General features: G+C 42.0%; 2 protein-coding genes across 4 annotated transcripts; both read right to left on the reverse strand.

Annotated features, from left to right (window-relative positions):
• Nucleotides 1-2,135: 2,135 nt before the first annotated feature.
• On the reverse strand, nt 2,136-4,356 carry TCEAL8 (transcription elongation factor A like 8). The gene is made up of 3 exons (XM_010947695.3): nt 4,205-4,356; nt 3,728-3,798; nt 2,136-3,120 (listed from the first exon to the last, which is right to left on the reverse strand). The coding sequence occupies exon 3, from the start codon at nt 3,076-3,078 to the stop codon at nt 2,734-2,736; it is 345 nt and encodes a 114-aa protein (XP_010945997.1). The 5' UTR covers nt 3,079-3,120; nt 3,728-3,798; nt 4,205-4,356; the 3' UTR covers nt 2,136-2,733.
• A 12,084-nt stretch (nt 4,357-16,440) lies between these two features.
• On the reverse strand, nt 16,441-19,647 carry TCEAL5 (transcription elongation factor A like 5). Of its 3 annotated transcripts, none has more exons than XM_074358703.1 (3): nt 19,531-19,647; nt 18,105-18,166; nt 16,441-17,531 (listed from the first exon to the last, which is right to left on the reverse strand). In XM_074358703.1, exon 3 carries the CDS (start codon nt 17,507-17,509, stop codon nt 16,910-16,912), a length of 600 nt encoding a protein of 199 aa, XP_074214804.1. In that variant the 5' UTR covers nt 17,510-17,531; nt 18,105-18,166; nt 19,531-19,647; the 3' UTR covers nt 16,441-16,909. The 3 variants fall into 3 exon arrangements, with proteins under 3 accessions (XP_074214804.1, XP_074214803.1, XP_074214801.1); XM_074358702.1 differs by having other exon boundaries at nt 16,441-17,536; nt 19,531-19,644; XM_074358700.1 differs by having other exon boundaries at nt 19,451-19,641.
• Between the last annotated feature and the right edge of the window lie 236 nt (nt 19,648-19,883).

Raw genomic sequence — 19,883 nt, forward strand, 5'->3', positions numbered from 1 at the left:
CACCCTTGGCCAAATACTATCAAAACTAGTGTTTCCAGTTAGTGAATTTTGAAGTCTTATATCTTCCCTATAAAAAGTTCCCATCAAGCCCCCTTGTGAAGGAAAAAAGGGGGAAAGGAAGTCTAGTGCTCTGATCTGCAATGAGACAGTGGAAGGCCAAGACAGCCCAGCCATCAGCCTAGAAGTCTGGTGTCTGCTGCAGGCTGGAGCAGAGAAGCCAAAGTCAGACCACCCTGGAGAGAGGTGTGGCGGGGGGAGCCCTTCCACGTCCACCCCCAGTGCCACCCCTGAGAGTACCAGGGGGTTGGATTCATCCTGTCCTATAAAACTGGCACAGGGAGTCCCTGGACCCTCATCTCACTCCAGCCGGAATCCAGCCTGACCAGCATCCATCAGGCTGCCATAACCTTGAAGAATGGTCTGGAAACATGAAGATCCTTCCAAATGGCATCACATAGTGAAAAAAGTAAAACAAGCAAAGCCAAAGAGCACAGGACTGGCTCACTGTTTTGTGAGCTGATAACAAAAAGAGAACTTAAATATATTTTACTCATACTGGAAGGAGTGAGTGCATAGCCAAACATGGTGTTCAGTCAAGAAGAACGCATCTTACATTAATTCCGTCCCTTGACTTTTTATCTTGTCTTTTTTTTGTTAAAAGGAATCTTTAAAATTTTACGAATAAACCTGCCAGTCTTTTCCTCTAGAAGTTCATGCTTTTAAAAAATGCTGTTATAGGCTTCTACTTCCTGAATTTCAATAAACATTCACCAGTATTTTCTTCTATTTTATGTTCATATTTGTAATAATGGAAAGTATACTGTATATACCAGTTGTCCTCATGCCTCAGTGTGTATCATTACCTGGAGGCGTTTGTTAACTGTCACTTCTACAGCCTACCTCTAGGCAGTCTTAGGTGGGGCCCAGAAATCAGTATTTTTAAAATGTTCTCAGATGATTCTGATGCAGGTGATTGTGCAAGACTTGGATAAAACACTTGGAGTGCAATTCATTCCATGAACTGTTTCTCTCTGGAATTACTTGTCATAATACTAGAAAAATAAAGACTTGTGAAAGGTAATTGAATCAATCGCAGAATTTGGACAAACCTACTGGGTTCTAGTAATAATCAGTCAAGAAATCAATTAAATATTAAAATATGATGTGTCAGTTACACACAAGTATGTGGGGACATCAGAAGGAAAAGATAGTCTTGTTCTGTAGGGAAAATATAATTTCTAACATTTATAAAGTAGCCAATCTACTTCAGGTACATCTATAAAGCTCTTGTCTTTGCAAGTTTTTTTTCACATTTTAACTGGGGATGGAATGAAGTGAAATGGACTTTTCTATTAAATCTGATTCCTGTATGGCTTTGTGCAATTTACACATATTCTGAGTTTTCTGAACTGGTAGGGCAGACCTGAAGGCTCCTACCTAGCCTTCAGGTACAGATAATCTTACGAAACAATTTTTTAAAAAGACAAAATTTTAGTCCTTAGACCTAGGACAGCAATTCTGTCTACACTATGTTTTTCATTCAATACTTGCACCCTGGTCCAACTTCCAAAACAGACTCATGTCTGACTCCTGTGGAGGTGTCCTGTGACTGAAAACGGAAGGGGCTGTTTTACCAAGAACTCTGCAACACACTGTGGCCCAAGCAATCCTAGGACAGTTCCCATCTGTGTTAAGTGTCATTATAAAGCATAGAGGGAGAAGCTTTAGAAGACGTATTAGGGGTTCAACCCACTGGGGACTCCAGGAAACTTAGTGGGGACTGGCACTCGAGGACTCCAGCGCACCAGCAGCAGTGGGGGCCAGCAGAGAGCAAAGGACTCAGCAGAAGAGGCAGCAGGCTTGGCAGGACCCAGGGGAGCCCTGGGTAGGGCTCAACAGCAGAGGCCTGCCTTGGAAGCCCCCACCTCCCTGCCTATTGGCCTTGTTCCTGAGCACTGGTAGAGTGATGCCAGGGCCCTCGCCCAAGTAGCTGATGTTCTGCAGTGGGTCAGGGTTCTGTATGCCTAGGTGGGAACGACAGCCCACCCAGCACAGCTCAGTCACCACACTGCTTCCCCACAGCAGCTCTGAGGGCAAATGTTTTCCCCACGAAAAGATCGAGTCTTAAGCAAATGTATCTGTAATAATTGCCAGTTTTATTCCTCTGGCTAAGACATCCAGAGGTAATTTGAGGTTTACACTTTTTAATAGTTCTTTCATCAAGAGTTTAGGTGCCACCATTGCCCTTATAAGCTGGTTGCAAATTATTTGACTCTTACTTATAAAAAAAAACTTTTAATTTTTGTGTGTGTGACGTGTTCATTTAAAAATACATATATAAGCAAAAAGAAAAAAACTCATACCACACAGAAATAAACAGTTAAATTTTTGATATATGTATGTATACACACGCACACACACACACACAATTTGAGATTTTTATCCTACATATGTGAGTTGATACTAAATATGCTGCTTTGTAACCTGTTACATTTTACTTTACAAGATGGAATGAACATATTTTCATGCATATGTGTGAAACTTCCCAATTGAAAAATAGACCTGGAGAATGTGTCAAAAATACAAAATCCAGATGCTGGTAACAAGGAAACTACCTAAAACCCAAACTCCACCAGATGATTAAAAATAAAACAGAAGTCAAAGATACATCAGAAAACCGCTAACTGAAAGAAAGCAGGGGCCAGATTTTAATATCAGACAAAAACAAAGAATTCAGGGCCTAAAGCACACAGGATAAGGACGGCTGCGTGAATGTCTTTGCTTCCAATGCATCATCACAAACTTGTTTCTTACTCTTCTTATCTCTTCCCTAAGCCTTTCCAACTCATCTACTCCTCTTATCATTTCTTCAGGGTCCAAATGCCTAACCGGAGTGTCCTCTTTATATCCCTGGCCAGGTTGAGTCAGCCCTCCTCTGAGGTTTCCTTCTGCTTCCTGGCTTACAGGAGCTGGAGGGTTTCTTTCCGCCTCCCGCGGTACATCTGCCAAAGGGCGGTCTTCCTCGGCCTTTGGCAAGGTCTGTGCTTTTCCTTCATTTTCTTCACAAGACTTTTGCATGTTGAGTATTTTTCTATTATTTCCTTTTTGAATAAGTTAATCCTAGAAAAGAAGGAAACAAAACGACTAGATGCCAGGAAAGTAGACCAGCGGCCAGAATACGGGTTTCCATAGAGACTGGCCTTTTCTCATTCAGGGTCCTAATTGTCATAAAAGTTTTCCAACCAGAGGAGGCTAGATCCTCAGGCTCAGAACTCCCCTGGCTCCGCCCCTTCCTTCCCCTCCCTGCCGTCCCCCTCCCGCTCCAGCTCCATCTTCTCTCCTCCAGCTCCAGCCCACCATTTCCCAGCAGGCCCTGCTACAGGCCTCTCCTAGCACCGAAACCGGAGCAGCGCGGAAGCAATTAACCCCTCCCTCGCCTCCGGTCTCTAACACTCCCGCCCTTTTGGGCTTTCCCAAGCCATCCCAACCTCCTGCCTCTCACCTGAGACCCACTGGTCCAGTCTCTGGCCTCCCCTCCCCCTTCCACGTCTCTCCCGCTTCCCCCGGCCCTCGCCCCCGCCCCATTTCCGCTGCAGCCTCTGCCCAGGCCTCTGGCGCTTCCATCTGGATGGGGGAGAGGCTGCAGCGACCAGGGATGGGCTTTGGTGTCATCCACACTCCCACCCCCACCCCCAGGGACCTGAGGCAATTGCACCTTTACACTGACCTGCAGGGATCCAGGGGATTTTCCTCCCTCTTCCCTCGCTCGATTTGGGTCGCTCCAAAAGACCAAGAGTCCTGCAGACCGACAGGAGTGCTCGGTGAGGTCAGTACCTGAATCACGGGTCCCTTTCACGATTCTAGGCCTTATTCGTTTAAAGTTTCCCCACGTCCTCATCCTCTCCCTCCTTTTAAGGTAACCCCGCCCTCCCTCCCCAGTGCCTACCGGTTCCCTTCAAGCAGGGAGTGGGAGACTCGAGTTTTATTTCCAGATTGTTTCTATGTCTCTCTCTCGGGACCGTCAATTGGCTACCCTTCTCCCCCTCCACCCCCACCCACTCTCAAACAGCCCCAAATTCCCTTCACAAAAATGGGAGTGTGGCGGAACCGTAGTGTTGGGAAAGCAGTGCCGGCCTCGTTTGATTTTTGCTCTCCGACTCCTAGACCCCAGGGTCCCGAAAGCAGCGCCCACCTTTATACTGACCTGAAAGGATCCGGGGCACTTTTCTCCTTCCCCAGCAATAAGGAGCTGCTACAGGGAAACAGGCCCTGGACTATAAGGACTTCTGCACACGTCGACTCCTGGTCACGTGAGGATCGCGTCATCAATGAGCTCGAGTCCCCGGTTACCCCTCCCATTTAACACTGCAGCCCGCCCCTTGCATTCCCTCCACTTGATACTGTCAATCTTTTTTCGTCTTTGCCAATCAGAGACAATAGAGCTGTTACCTTCTTCCTGCAGCTTCTATTCGTCTTTCTCGGGTTACCAGGGAGGATCAGGCCCTTGGGGTAAATCGACCATCTCTCCTTCTTTGAGGAATCATCTGCTTCCAGTGTCTCCTGCTTCCAGTTCGCCCACCTCCCCTCCTCCCCCAAGATCCTACAGTCCACCATTTCCCTTGGAGTCCTGTCTAGCATTAAAATGGGCGAAGGTGCTAGATGGGGGCGGGAGGGTGGCTAGAAAAGAATCGAGGAGTGGGGATGTGAGATTTTTTTTTACTAGTTTTCTTTAATCGTTTTCTGTTTGGTTTAATCTTTTCAGCAATCAGCATACTTTAAAAAATAATATTAAAAAGAGGCCACATAAACAATGTTTGACACAGTATGGAGGACAAATGAGTTATATCAGTTTTTAAAACTTTGAAAAAGTTTTCTAATGGCTGCAAATGAAATGACAATTTTCACAAGCTATTGATATATTAGAATAAGTTTTTTTTAATCTTATTAAAACAGTGCCGTTAAAAAGTGACCCCAAATTAATCTGTGGAAAGAGGCCCAGGTTTCTCTTATTAGCAATTTTATATACTTGTAAACTCAAGTTATCAAGTGTTAGATGTCTGACCTTTTCCTGATGACTGCTGCTTGGCTTCCACTTGAGTTTCAGATGGAGGCTTCGGACAGACCTCCTCTTCTCATGTCCTCTGTAGGATCCGGTGCCTTGCTAATCAGAGGAGTCTATAGAAAAGCCTCCTTTCTGTGGAGTCAACTTTATTTTGGAACTCAAAAAATACCTTGGAAAATAACTCTCATAGACTCTTGAAGCACTCAGAAAGGAGAGAGTTCCCTATATCTCACCATTTGGTGTGTGGCTTATTAGCAGGTGAAATTTTCATTCATTCATGCCATTCTTGGGATGTTCTGGTACCATTCACTTTGTTCCGTTAAAAAGGAGAACTACCGACATGCATAACTGTTATGATCAAAAAGCAGAGAAAACATCATTGCTGTCAAAATATTAGTTAAAAGAGGAAACAGCTGGAGAATCAGGGGAAGGAGGCAGAAAAGGGTCTCTTATCTAGGAAGGTCACGATGAGATGCGGGCAGCCAGCAACAGAGCCCACCATGGAGAAGAAAGGGTTGGAAAAAGGAAATATTTTTGCTGGCTTAATATTTTATAATTTATATTTAAGCATGAAGAATTTATTCTACAGTTGAGGGATACATTTTCTATTATTTGAGGGAGAGTTTTTAATATAAATATAGTCACTGAGTTATAAAGATGTAATCATTAACTATTTCCATTCCTTCAGATGTTATATTTAATGGGGGACAACTCTGATATTTTAAAAATTATTATCATATAGCAAAATTGACCCTTTTAAGATGTACAGTTCTACAGAATTTATTTAAGAAATGTATAGATTTGTGTAACTACCATCATAATCAAGCTACAAATCAATTACCTCCCCCACCAAAACTCCCTAATGCTACCTCTTTGTAATCATACCTTCCCTCTTTCCCTGAACTTCCCTGAACTCTGGCCACCACTGATTTATTCCCAAGTCCTATAGTTTTGTATTTTTAAGAATGTTATATAAGTGACATCTATAATATGTCACATTTAGAGACAAGCTTCGTTCACTCAGCATAATGCCCTGGAGGTTCATTTAAAATGTTTCACACATCAGTAACTCATTCTTTTCTTTTTACTGAGTAGTATTCTGTTATGAGGATGTTCCAGTTTATTTGTTCATTTACCCTCAGAAGGATGTCGCTGTTGTCTGTGTTGTTCCCAGTTATGAGGAATAATGAAAAGCGCTGCTATAAACATTTGTATGCAGGTTTAGGCCCCTGTTGCTTCAAACCTGACTATTAGGGTAACCACTTCTCTGACCTGTCTGCCTTCAGCGCCTCCCTCTCCCTCTTCAGTTTTTCTGGCACATTACCATCAAATTAAACTTCATTCCTCCTTATTTTCAATTTGTCATTCTCCTGCTCGAAGGCCCTGGGTGGCAACCTCACCATCTTCAAAGTAAATCTGACTTTCTGCATTGTTCCATTCAGCATTGATCAGAACTGAGCCACACTTGTCATCTACTTCTCTGCCCCGTCCAAAAAGAACTCTCATTCACTGTGCCCCCAAGTATGCCTTCTCTCTCTTTGTCCTTGCATGCCATTTGCTTCCTCCTGATTACCCTCCTCTTTCTCCTAGATCCTAGTCCTGCTCATTCTTAGGGACCTAACCTTCATCACCCAGCCTCTGAAGACACCCCAGATGGAAGTGATCTCTCCCTCCCCTGTTGATGCTGCCTGTTGGGTCTGCCCCCCTCATATGGCCCTTAGCAAAGCTTGCCTTGTACCTTTCCCCTTTCCTGTGTGTTGGGGGGGGGTTATTTAACCAGACAGACAGTCAGGTATGTGTTGGGGATGGGGAGTGGGGGTCAGGCTCCAGCTCTCATGCTGCTTGAATGGCTTTTGTTATTTTAAACGGTGCATATCCCAGAAATCTCAGAGATTCAGGCCCTGTATGTCAGTTGGCTCACAGACAAACATTTCTGCTTGCACAAAAATTGGAGCAGAAGTTACATTGTCCCCTCCTCTACTTATTCTACTTACATATAGTCAGAACAACCCTAACACCATTTTTATGGAGCTATTGCCAAAACCTATTGCCCGGTTTTCCTAAATTCTCATAAGAGAGAGATCATTCAGCTCAGTGGTGTACCCCTGACAAAGAGCCAGATGGTACAGGCCCTCCCCTTCATCCTTGTCTCTGAGCAATTTCAGTGCATCCATATAGCATTAGCTGCCTTTGAAAATATGGTAATCACAGTAGCTTTTAAATGGAAGATTTTTGAAGACAATGGCATTATAGTAAATTAAAAGCTATTTTTCAAAAGGAGTGAAAAGGGTGCATGTATTAACTTTAACAATGAAGACTTGAGTTCTGAAAAGTAGACATCCTGAGCCTCCAACCCAATCAATACTCTGTTTTTGCACATCAGGAGGGCACTAGGGTTAGCTCCAAAGCCCAAAGTCTTCCAGGTGGTGTGAGGGGAGGAGAAAAGAGCTCCTATACAAGACCAAGATATCCAGAATATTGTTTTATACATTCCCATTAGAAGTCATGTCCCTAGTTTGGCGTTCTGAGGCTCTATGTTCAGCAACTCCTTTTGCATATTTCTTACTGCTGTTTCAAAGCTTATCCACAGAAGAGTTTGAGATGGCCGTTTCTCTCCCTCCCTTCTCTAGTGCACTATGGCTTGAAAACATCCCTCCCAGCGTGGCAAAATCTGCTCAGGTCCAAAGGTTTGGCTGCATAGCCTAGACTCAAGCAGCTGCCATCTGAGATGATTTGCCCCTTTAGAGTGCAAGCAGACCTGATACATTTCATCACTTTGCTCAACTGAGCGTAGTCCACTGATGTTCTGATGGGAGTGGTGCACACAAAGCCCAGGCTGATTTCCACTTAGATTGTGTGTATCTGCTTCAGAAAGTAAACTTTACTATCCCTCCTGTCACCGTGTTCCCTAACATTTGGAAATTTGGCATGGATAAGTTTCAAAAGATCTGCAGACCCTTCAAAATAGCCTTTGGCCACATCCAAGCAAATTAACTGATCTTGGAGCACAACTTCTCATCTCTTCTGGATAATTCTTCCCACTTCCTGAACTCATAGTTAAATGCTGCACATATTGTGGATTATTGTGGCAAAGGGTTTCTAGTTATCTAGGGCATAAATGCTTATGAATTGCTGTGAACCTGATATGCTATGTCATAACCATTGCCATTTCAAATATCCCCATGGTGTCTATGTTGGCCACAGTAATAGTAATCCATGAGTTGATCTGCTTAGACTTCTAATATGTGACAAAATGCTCAAGATCCACCTCAGGTAGATTCTGCAGATGGCTTTGCTTAAGGCTTGAGGTTCACATCTATGTAGAGCATCTTACTGGGTTGCAGGAGGAGGCACACTTCGTCTGTACTACAGCTTGAACCAGGCAACTGTTTCTTGTGGCAAAAGCTGAGTTGTTGGGGAGAGAGTGCTGTTGCTGATGGCTGGATGCTTTTAGAAATTAAATTAATAATGGAAATAAAATTAAATTAATAATGATGTCCTCTTGATTCTGCCTTAGTTATCTGTGCTATGTTATCCTTTAGACACTCTATTTATCCATCCTAAGACTTTAACCCTGTTTTGTTGACTTTCTACTTTGTATCCCTCACTTATCTGTAAGTGCCCTAAGGACAAAAACCTTATCTGTTTCAACTTTGTAACCACTCCAATGTTGAAAGGTAAAGTTGGTGAAAACAGTTTGAATTTTCATTAATATGGGAATGGTTAAATGAACTATCCATACCATGGAAATTGTGCAGCTATAAAAAAGGAAATAATGTACATATAGTGACATCAAATTATATTGAAGTTGTATTTTTGAGTGAAGAGAGGGGCAGAACAGTATTAGAGAAGAGCAGTATTTAGAGAATACTGTTCCACATATATATATGTGATGCATACATATATATGCATGCAGCCAGTTTATTAAGTAGTTCTATTTTCTGGTATAAACATGGAATAACTTAATTTTTTCCAGTAATTGATGTCAACTGTGGCCTGTCAGATCTTCCCTTTCTCACTGAATAATGAATTCGTTTGATGACATTTCAATTTGTTTCCTCAACTACTCAATCACTTTCATTCATTAAGAAAGTTTTATTTGGGTTTCTTGAAGCTCAGCCTGGTTTTTTTTTTAAACTTTTTGTTTTAAAATAATTTTAGTTCTAAAGAAGTGTTTTAAAGATATTACAAAGCATTCTGTACACCCTACACCCAGCTTTGCCTAATAATTATGGTACATTTATAAAAACAAAAAATTTACATTTGTGCAATACTGTTAACTAAATTACAGACTCTATTCAGATTTCTCCAGGTTTTCACTACTGTACTTTTCCTGTTCCAGGATTCAGTCCAGGATACAATGCATTTAATTAACATGTCTCTTTACTTTATGACAGTTTCTCAGTCTTTCCTTGTTTTCTATGACCTGGACACTTTTAAAGAGTGTAGTATTTTGTAGAATTTTCCTCACTTTGGGTTGTCTTATGTTTTCTTATAATTTCATTGGGGTTATTGATTTGGGGAAAGAATACCACAGAGGTGAAGTGCCCCTTTCATCACAATGTCAGGGTTACATAATATCAACATGACATGATCATTGGGGATGTTTACTGTGATCATTTGGTTGAGGTGATGTCTTCTGGGTTTTTTCCACTTACAAAGTTACTGTTTTTCTCTTTTTGTTTTCTATTTGTTAGAAGCAAGTTATTAAGTCTAGCCCATATTAAGGAGGAAGGGACAAAACACCAAACAAACAACTCAGTCAAAAAATGGGCAGAAGACCTAAACAGACATCTCTCCAAAGAAGGCATCCAGATGGCCAACAGGCACATGAAAAATTATGCTCAACATCGCTAATTATTAGAGAAATGCAAATCAAAACTACAATAATGTATTACCTCTCACACCAGTCAGAATGGCCATCATCAAAATCCCACAAATAATAAATTCTGGAGAAGACGTGGAGAAAAGGGAACCCTCCTACACTGTTGGTGGGGATGTAAATTGGTGCAGCCACTATGGAGAACAGTAGGGAGGTTCCTTAAAAAATGAAAAAAGAGTTACCATATGATCCATCAATCCCACTCCTAGGCATTTATCTGGAAAAGATAAAAACTCTAATTCTAAAAGATACGTGCACCCTGATGTTCATAGTAGCAGTGTTTACAATAGCCAAGACATGGAAGTAACCTAAATGTCCACTGACAGATGACTGGGTAAAGGAGATGTGATATATATACACATACATATACATATATACACACACACACACACACACACACACACACACACACACATACACATAAACACACACACATACACACACACAATGGATTATTACTCAGCCATAAAAGAGAATGAAATAATGCCATCTATAGCAACATGGATGGACCTAGAGATTATCATACTAAGTGAAGTAAGTCAGACAGAGAAAGACATGATATCACTGATATGTGAAATCTTTAAAAATGGCACAAGCAAACTTATTTACAAAAGAGAAACCGATTCACAGACATAGAAAACGAACTTATGGTTACCAGAGGGGAAAGTAGGGGGAGGAATAGATACAGGTCTGGGACTTGCAGATACTAACTGCTACATATAAAATAGATAAATAACAAGGTCCTACTTTTTAGCACAGGGAACTATATTAAATATTTGTAATAACTTATAATGGTAAAGTATATGAAAAGGAATATGTATGTGTATATATATATGTGTGTGTGTGTGTGTGTGTGTGTGTAACTGAATCAAAATACAGTTACACCATAAACTAACAGAACATTATAAATCAACTATACTTCAATAAAAAAAAAAAAGAGGAAGGGAATTAAAACTCTACCTCCTGGAAGGAGAAGTATCAATGAATTTGTGGATATATGTTTGAAAACAACCACAGTAATTAAGAAATTTGGGGTCAGATAATTTGAGGCTATGCAAATATTCTGTGGATTTTGGCTGCAACAATTATTACTGTGACATTCTGATGGTAATTTTTATATCCCTCATTTTCTTCTACATTTAGTATTTCAAATTATTACGTAAGAAAGATTTTCCCCTTCCCCCATTTATTTATTGATACTATTATTTCTATCAGTATGACTCATGGATTTGGGGTTATGATACAATAAAATCATCTGGGTTTTTGTCCAAATTTTCCAGCCTTGGCAATTGAGAGCTCTTTCAGGTTGGCATATCCTTACCCTTTTTCTGCTTCCTTGCTTTCTGATATTACATGATGTTTCAGATTCATCTTGTATTATCCTTTTCCCAGTCCAATAATCAGCCATTTCTCTGAGAAGTCTTGGTTACTTTTACTGGATAATCAGTCATATTCAGTGATTAAGATCTGAGCGCAGAGTATTTTGGTTGCCACTAGGGTGTCTTTGCTTCTCAGACTTCTCAGCTGATAGAGCAGAGAGATACAGGTATGTATACTAAACTGTATATACACATACCTAGATTTATTTATCGTGTATCTGTAACTGTTTCCTTCCCTGAACATACTTGACTTGTTGATTGCTTTATTGTTTTTCACAATGCACTGAGGCATAAATTGCTCCACAGGTTCATAGAATTAAATTTGGGCTCCCTTTCAGATATAGTATTTGAGGTCATTTTTCCACATTTGTTTTGACCCCAAGAGGACTCTACATAGCTGTCTCTTTCCCTAATTCCCTAGTAAACTAGCTGGCCTAACATTTAGCTTATATCTCTAATGAATCTACTGACCTCTTAATTGTTTTTCACCACAACCTCCATTTTTTATAACACCTTTAGCCTTCAACTTCTTCACACTGTATGACAAATGAAGTCAGTTCCTTTGGAAAAGATTTGGGAAAAATCTCTAATACCAGGATCTGGAGCTAAAGATGGTGACAGTGGCACAATTCTCTCTAAGTGACGCTGCTGCTTTAGAAGCTGTGCACTTGACTCAGGATGGGCAGTACCTTCAGGTCATCTTGGCTTGCCTCTCCCAGGAGATTGAGTCCCCAGTATTCTTAGTACATTGTGCTGGAGGTAGAACCTCCTTCTGATGAATGGGTGCTGCGCAAAAGGGAGCCCCCACCTTTCAGCTCCACTCACCCGGAACTTAGCCTGAATGACAATTAACTCAAGGTGAGATGAGAAGTTCTGTCTCTTCTGGGAAGACACTGTGACCCTCCAGATGTGAGCTGTGGGGAGAAGGAGATCTGTAGTTTTGGCTTCACCCTTCTGGAATGGAGTTTCCATTATGCTGAGTTGGGAGTGGGAAGGGAAGGAGAGAATCTGTTCAACTACCACAGATTCTCATTGTTTTTATTGTTATGGTAGGTTTTCTTAAAGAAATGTTTCTTCATTTGCTGCATGCCCTTAGGACTATTTCCAAAGAATTTAAATGGTTGTATTTTAAGAAAATAATTTTAACAATTTCACTGGGGAAGGGATCCTCAGAGTTCCTCATACTGCCTTGCCAGAAGTGGAAAATCAACCATAGTTATTTTTAATTTCCTGTCTGACAGTGTCAAGATCTGTGTCATTTCCCCTGTTCTCTTTCCCTTTGAAGTATGAAGGAGAATGTTGTAGTGATGGAAATAAAACTCCATAGCATAAAAATGTAAAGCATTGTCCTTTTCACCTACAACCTAGGACTGACCAGATAATTTTGAGTTTGAAGTAAAAGGGTGGAACCCTTCTCTCAGTGTCCAGTGAAATAGTACCCAGAACAATAGTGATGGGGCTGCATTTGAACAATAACCCCAACTAACCTTGCTCAGACTCCCAGAAAGGCATCGATGCTGCCTAGGCCTGTTTTGGTGTTTTTCTGGTGGCTTCAGTTCTGTATCTGCCTGGTGTGGTACTTCTGATGTTTAATTCAGCCCAGTCCCAAAAGTACAGGAGCCACCAGGCAAAGGGAGCTTGCAAAGGCCTGTGGTCCTCCAACTCAGGAGAAAACAGGTGTTACCACCTGTCTGAATACCCTCATGCACTGTAGACACAGCCCATGGTTTAGGTGCTAAGGCAGTCAAGCTGTGACTTGGCATTAAATGCCTTTTTAAGGCATTAATGGTGGAGGAAGCAATGCTACTGTGAGCCTTGTTATTTAGATCTGTCATCTGAAGAACCATCACCACTATTCTGACATCCTAAAGGATTGGTTGGGCAATACTGCGAAGATAAAATTTCAATCCTTGGGTTCCAGTCTAGGCTCTTCCCCTTACAGGTATGGAACCTTGCATAAATCACATACACTCTTTGAGCCTCAGTTCAGTCACCTATATCAAAGCACAATAATACCTCTTTCAAAATTGCTTCTCAGAATTAAAAGAGCTAGAAATATGAAAAAATGGACTGTGAACATTGATGATTTACATCACTTGTAGACCACAGTGTAGAAGAATGAGTGTGAGAGCTCCATGTACTCTTTTTCCTCTGCTGCAGTGGTATCCTGATTAATTTGGATCTCTGGGAAACCCGGGGTAAACAACCTCTCCATCCCCAATCCTTATGAAGTTTGAAAAATAAACCTTTGTTGTGTGAAGCCACTGATGTTTGGAGGTTGATTGCTATCCTAACATAAGCTTGGCCTAACCTGACAAATGTATAAATGGTCCTCAGTGTTAAGCAACAGTATTACAGGAATGCTTGTTAAAATATACATTATATGTGGTAAAGCTATATTGGGAAGCACGACATTATGATAGTGGCAATTATGATGGTAAGAGAGTACTACTTAATTATCATATCAGAAAGTCAATAGATAGTGACTGAAGTTAACAAGTCAAGAAACAGCAGTTGTTAAGTCATCCATCTGATAAGAAACTCGTGTCCAGAATAAGCAAAAAACTCTTACAACTCAACAATAAAAAGACAGCCAACCTGATTTATAAATAGGTAAAGGATTTGAATACAGATTTCTCCAAAGAAGATACACAAGTGGCCAATAAGCACATGAAAAGATGCTCAGCATCATTTGCCAGCAGGCAAATGCAAATCAAGACTACAGTGGGACTCCACTTCATACCCACTAAGATGTCTACAATAAAACAATATAGGCAATGACAAGTGTTGTCAGGATGTGGAGAAATTGGAACCCTCATATACTGCTGATGTGATTGTCATATGCCAGTTACTTAGGAAAACAGTTTGGCAGTTCCTCAAAAAGTTAAAGAGTTACCACATGACCCAGCAATTTCCACTTCTAGGTATATACTCAAGAAAACTGAAAACATATTTACATGTAAAAAGTTAACACTGCTGTATAATATATATGAAAGTTGTTAAGAGAGTAAATTCTAAGAGTTCTCATCACAAGAAGAAAATTTTTTTCTTTATTTGCTTTTTATTTTTATTGTATCTATATGAAATAATGGGTGTTAATGATACTTACCGGTAATCATTTCACAATGTATGTAAGTCAAACCATTATGCTGTACACCTTAAACGTATACAGTGATGTATGTCAATTATATTTCAATTAAACTGGAAAAAAATTTTAATTAAAATTTTATTATTGCTTCTTCCAGCAGAAATGATTAGTGTATCAAATACTACATATGTGTGTTTTCTTTAAACCAGAAACAAAACAAAAATAAATTAAGAGTACTTCATAAAATGAATCAAAATATTCAAATGAAGTTAAAGCAACTTTGGATTTAATCATTAGCATGCTCTGAGGTTATTTACATAATAAACTAAGGCAGAACCATCATTTCTATACTTGTAAATTTTGCATTTTGACTTCTCAATAAAGTTTATTTTAAAAGGCAAAAAAAGTACACGAGTGTTAAGTATTGATATATGCTACAATGTGGGTGAACCTTGAAAACATTACACTGCATGAAAGAAACTAGACACCAGAGGCCATATATTGTGATTCCATTTATGTGAAATGTCTAGAACAGGCAAATCCATAGAGACAGAAAGCAGATCAGTGATTGCCAGGTGCTGGGGAGAAGAGGGAATGGGGCCACCATTATGTGCTAACAGGTATGAGATTTCTTTTTTAAGGTGATGAAAATGTCCTGTAACTAAATGATGATGGTTTTCAGAACTGTTAATATACTAAAAACCACTGAATTGTGCACTTTCAAAGGGTAAATTTTGTGATATGTGAATTACATTTCAATAAAGTTGTTAAAAAAAGAAAAGGCAACATAAGAATATTCAGAAATATGGAGGTAAATACCAGAAGAAACCAAAAATGTTCATGGTAGTTGCCTCTGGAGAGTGGGAATGTGGAATGATGACAAAGACTGCAGTTTTTAATAATAAATTATTTTACATTATTGGATTTTTAAATTAAAAATGGATTTAAAATGTGCTAAAAACAAAGGACATGTACACAGAGATATTTTAAGGACAAGTTAAAAGAGATTCTGATACACTGGGTCTGAAGTGGGAGCCAGGAATCTGCACTTTCAACAAGATAGGTGATTCTGATGCAGGTGGTCTGCTAGTAGATAGCAAACTTTCAGAAACATTACTATATCCAATGTTAAGATCATTTAGCAATGGACTGTAGTATAATCCCTCTCTTGCTATGTTCCTTCTGGAGTGGCAAGTTTCAGTTGCTAAAGAATGAAATTACACACTCAAAGCTATGTATTCGATCAGGGAGAGAACTGGGCCAAGACTTGAGGCTTCTGACTCGATAATTAATGTATTGAGTTTTTTAAGCTTCTATTATGCATCGTGGTTACCAAAATGAGTAAGATAAATTCTTTGCTTTGAAAAGGGCAAGTCTAAGGAGCTAATTATATTGCCTGGAAAATACATTACTTAACATTTTACAAAGCATTTTTCCACATTTCATGTCGGGATTAATAAAACTGTATCATGAGAAGAGAGACCTCCATAGTCTAGGGAACATAGTGGAGTTTAACCTAGGGACTCTGGGGAAATCAAAGGGGCTTTGTTACCTTGAGGACTTCAGCTCACCAGCAGTGGAGCCCTTAGGAAGGTACAGAACCCATGAGAAGAGTCACAGTGCCCGAGTCATGGCATTACCCAGAGGAGAATGGCACCCACCTCTCAGCTGTCTGGACTTATTCCTGAACACACGTAAGACCTCCCTCAGCCCTCTCCCAAACATTTGTTGGGGTTCCAGTCCTGCTAGGGCATGGCAGAGGGTAGGAGCCAGCCCAACACAGCTCACGTACTCAGTACCTCATCTGGTCTTCTCCACAGCCGTGGAAGGCAAGATTTATCCTCAGTTCACAGATAACAAGACTGTTCCCTACAGCAATGGATCCGTAATAACTGCCAGGTTGATTCCTCCAGCTTCAAGTCCGAGAGATAATGGGAGTTTTACGCATCATTTCACACCCTGACAACTTTGAGAGTCTCCACTGCCTTCATAAACTCACCGAGCCGTTATTTTGATTGCTTGGTACATATTTTCCTATTTTTAAAATCTTTTATTGTTTATTTTATGACAAATATAATCTGTGTTTTTCAGGGGAAAAGGTACAGATGAAAGGATAATCTCTATTGACATCACAGAGAGAAAACCACTATTTCTTTTAGTCTAGTCAGTTTCACAGTTTTCCCTGTGCATGGATGTAATATGTAACTTTTTTTTTCAAGAATGGGATGATGCTATCTACGTGGTTCTGAAAACTGGGTTTTTTTAAAATTATTATTTTACAGTGTACCATGAACATCTCTTCCATACACATGGGTGAAAATCCCCTACTGAAACACAGAGAGCACTGTAGTTGGGTCAAAAGGCTGCTGGTAACAAGAGTGACACCTAGAGCAAAGTATCAGCTTAAGGTTAAAGCACATAGTCTGGCAACTGCCTGCCAGGGAAAGCAGAGTCAGCAATATTTTCATCAGAGGAATTAAAATTGAAGGCCAAAGGCACTAAACATATGGAAGGTCTTCTAAGTCCTTCTGGCCCCTACCTCCGCCCCTCATTCCCCTGACACCCCGTTGCCCCCTTGGGGTGAAGGGATCCTGTACATCTCTTTGCATCCAATTAAAACCACCCATTTTCTGTTTTTTCCTTAGCTCCTCCTGAGCCCGTGACATATCTCCACATTCTCTCATCATCTCCTCACTGCCCAAATGCCTTTCCTGTAAGTCCTCCTGACGGTCCTTGGGGGAATCATCCGTCCCTCGGTCCGTTTTTCTTTTTGCTTTCCGGGGCACATAATCTTCAGCCGGGCGCTTTTCGGCAGCCCTCAGATGGCTTTCTCGCTTTGCCTGGGATTCAGGCTTGCCCTCACCATGTGGTTTTCCCTCATCTTCAGACTTGCCCTGCTTTTCTTGCTTCCCCTCACCATCTGGTGACCCCTCATCTTGTAGCTTTCCCTTGTGCCCTGTCTTCTGCTTTACTTCTGGCTTTTCTTCATCTGAATTTCCTTTATCTTCTGTATCTACTGCATCCACTAACTTGCCCTCATTTTCCAGGTTTCCTTCATTTTCTGGCTTTCCTTCATTTTCTTTATGGACCTTTTCCATGTTGAGATTTGTCCTCCCTTGCCTGTCCTAGGAGACAAAATGGAGACAAAAGAGACGAGGACTTAGCTGGTGAAATACAGGTCCTGATGGTACTTGCCGTTATGATTTAGGGTTTTCCTCAGCCTGTCCCAACTTCCAGGTGCACTCCCGCCCATATGTGTTTTCCTTTCCTTGCCACGCCACACATTCACATAAGCCAAAGTTGCAGAAACTTCTACAGGTGCTTCTCCCTACGTTTAAGTGGGCTGTGCTGATAAGTATATAAGAGCAGGTTTGTCTCTAAACTTTGCTCTGGCCTTGGCTATGCCCATATCGGTTTTAACTGGGTAGTCCCCGCTTAGACCCACCCACAAGAATCTGGGCCAGTTTCTTTTTCCCGTTGCCTACAGTTGCAAGACTTATAGAAGTGCAGATAAAACAGAACAGTGGCCAGTTCTCAGATTTCAGGGATACCCTAATATTTAAGGGGCTGCACAGAAGCCACGCCTCCCATTTTTCACTTCCTTGTTCTCCCCTCTTTCCTCCCCAACTTCTGCTCAGGCTTAAGTCACTCCTACACCCAGGGGTCCTGGGGCAGTTGCCCTCTCCCACTGACCTGCACCGATACTGTAGGTCTTCCCTTTCCTTATGTGGGTTGGTACCTACAAGCACGAAGACCTGTAGAGAGACAGGAGAAAGACAGTGAATGAGGGCTTGAAAGAAAGAAGTGAATGACTGGCAATGGGAACACTGATTTTCTCAGACTCTAGTTGTCAAAATTTGCCAACTCCTTCCATCCCCTTGCCCTTTCCCTTGCTTCTCTGATCCCTCTCTACAGCCCCACCCTAACAAGCCTCCATTCTTCTACAACTGAGAGGTGGCAGAGAGGTTATTTCCAACATGTTTCTATGTTTCATTCCTCCATCCAAGTTTCTTTATCTTACTTTTTCTTGTACTAAAATGAGTGAGGTTCAGGACAGTGATCCAGCTGTGCTCAAGTCTCTGCCTTCCAAACCCCCAACCCTGGGGCACCCAGATAGCACAGAGAACATCACTTATTCGGAAAAAGGTGATGTCAGAGTCAGGGGGCCTGGCAGAAGTGTGCAGAGCATTCCTGCTACCCCCTCCCTCTCCACATATACAGAAAGAGCACATTTTCCTGCAATGCAAGAGACAAATTATTTCCAAACTCAGTAAAAATTTTGGTCCATGTTACCTCCTCTCAACCCTCCCTAGTTCAGAGGCCACTCCTCGCAATAGGGAGCTGGTCTCCAAACTGAACCCCAGTCCTCCTCTGTAGCACCTCTCCTCCCCATCTCGCCCCCCTGCAGTCCACCAATTCCGGCTCCAAAATGAACCAAAGGTGGAGAAGGGATACAGAGAATGCAGGCCTGGCCCATTTGCGAGGGAATCTGCCCTCTCCATCTCGAGCTCACAGGCTGTTCCCTCCTCCCACCGCCCCTCAAGAATCGGGCCATTTCCTCTCCATCCCCCTCCCCTGGCCTTCTCTCACTGTCGCGGATAACCTGCCTCTTAGGAAATCCCAACTAGTACCCATTGTCAACCCCTGGCCCCTCTTCATCTCCTCCCACCAAGCTCTCCTTTTCTTGCATCAAATGGATGGGCATGGGGGAACGGGTAGAGAGAATTCAGTCCTGGACCCGCTCTGGTCTTTGCCCTCTGCCACCCCCACCTCAGTGGTCCGCAGGCGGCGGTGAGTTTGTAGTGATTTCAGAGAGATGCCTCCTTCTCACATTTGTTGCTGCCATAAGCCAGTACTTATCCAGGGAAATAAGAGATGGTTCCCAGACCTCTCCCCCAACATTCACACAATTTTCTGCGCCAAAATGAATGGGGGTGGGAAGAGGGTGGCATCTGGAAAGCAGAGCGCATCCTGTGTAACCTCTGTCCATTACTACCCCTACCTCTGGTGTCCTCCTCCCCGCTCCGGCTGGTACTGACCTGCAGGGCTATAGGGCAGTTGCCCCCTCGGTCCCTCAGTCTGAAATCTATCTTCCTCCACGGAAACAGGGAGCTGATACCTGGAGGAGCAGGACTTCTGCATACGTCGGCTCCTGATCACGTATGGGAAACGTCACCAGTGGGCTCGGGTCTCTAGTTCTCCTCCCACCCGCAGAAAGTGCGTCAGGAGCCAGCCCACTTCTTCCTTTCACTAGCCCCCTTCCGCCTCCCCGCTCCCCCTCCCCGCCCCTCCCCTCCCCTCTGCGCTTAAAGCCCTGTCACTCTTTTTGGTCTTGGCTAATCCCAGAGGTCACATGTGGCCCCTGGCCCGCGGTGGTATGTATTTGTTCTTCTGTCTTATCAGGGGTTGCATCTTCTCCTAGGGCTACTGGCCCCATTGGGACATCTCTGAAAAAAATTTTTTCTTTCTCCC

The sequence above is a fragment of the Camelus bactrianus genome, chromosome X, assembly GCF_048773025.1.
Source record: "Camelus bactrianus isolate YW-2024 breed Bactrian camel chromosome X, ASM4877302v1, whole genome shotgun sequence".
NCBI classification, from domain to species: Eukaryota; Metazoa; Chordata; class Mammalia; order Artiodactyla; family Camelidae; genus Camelus; species Camelus bactrianus.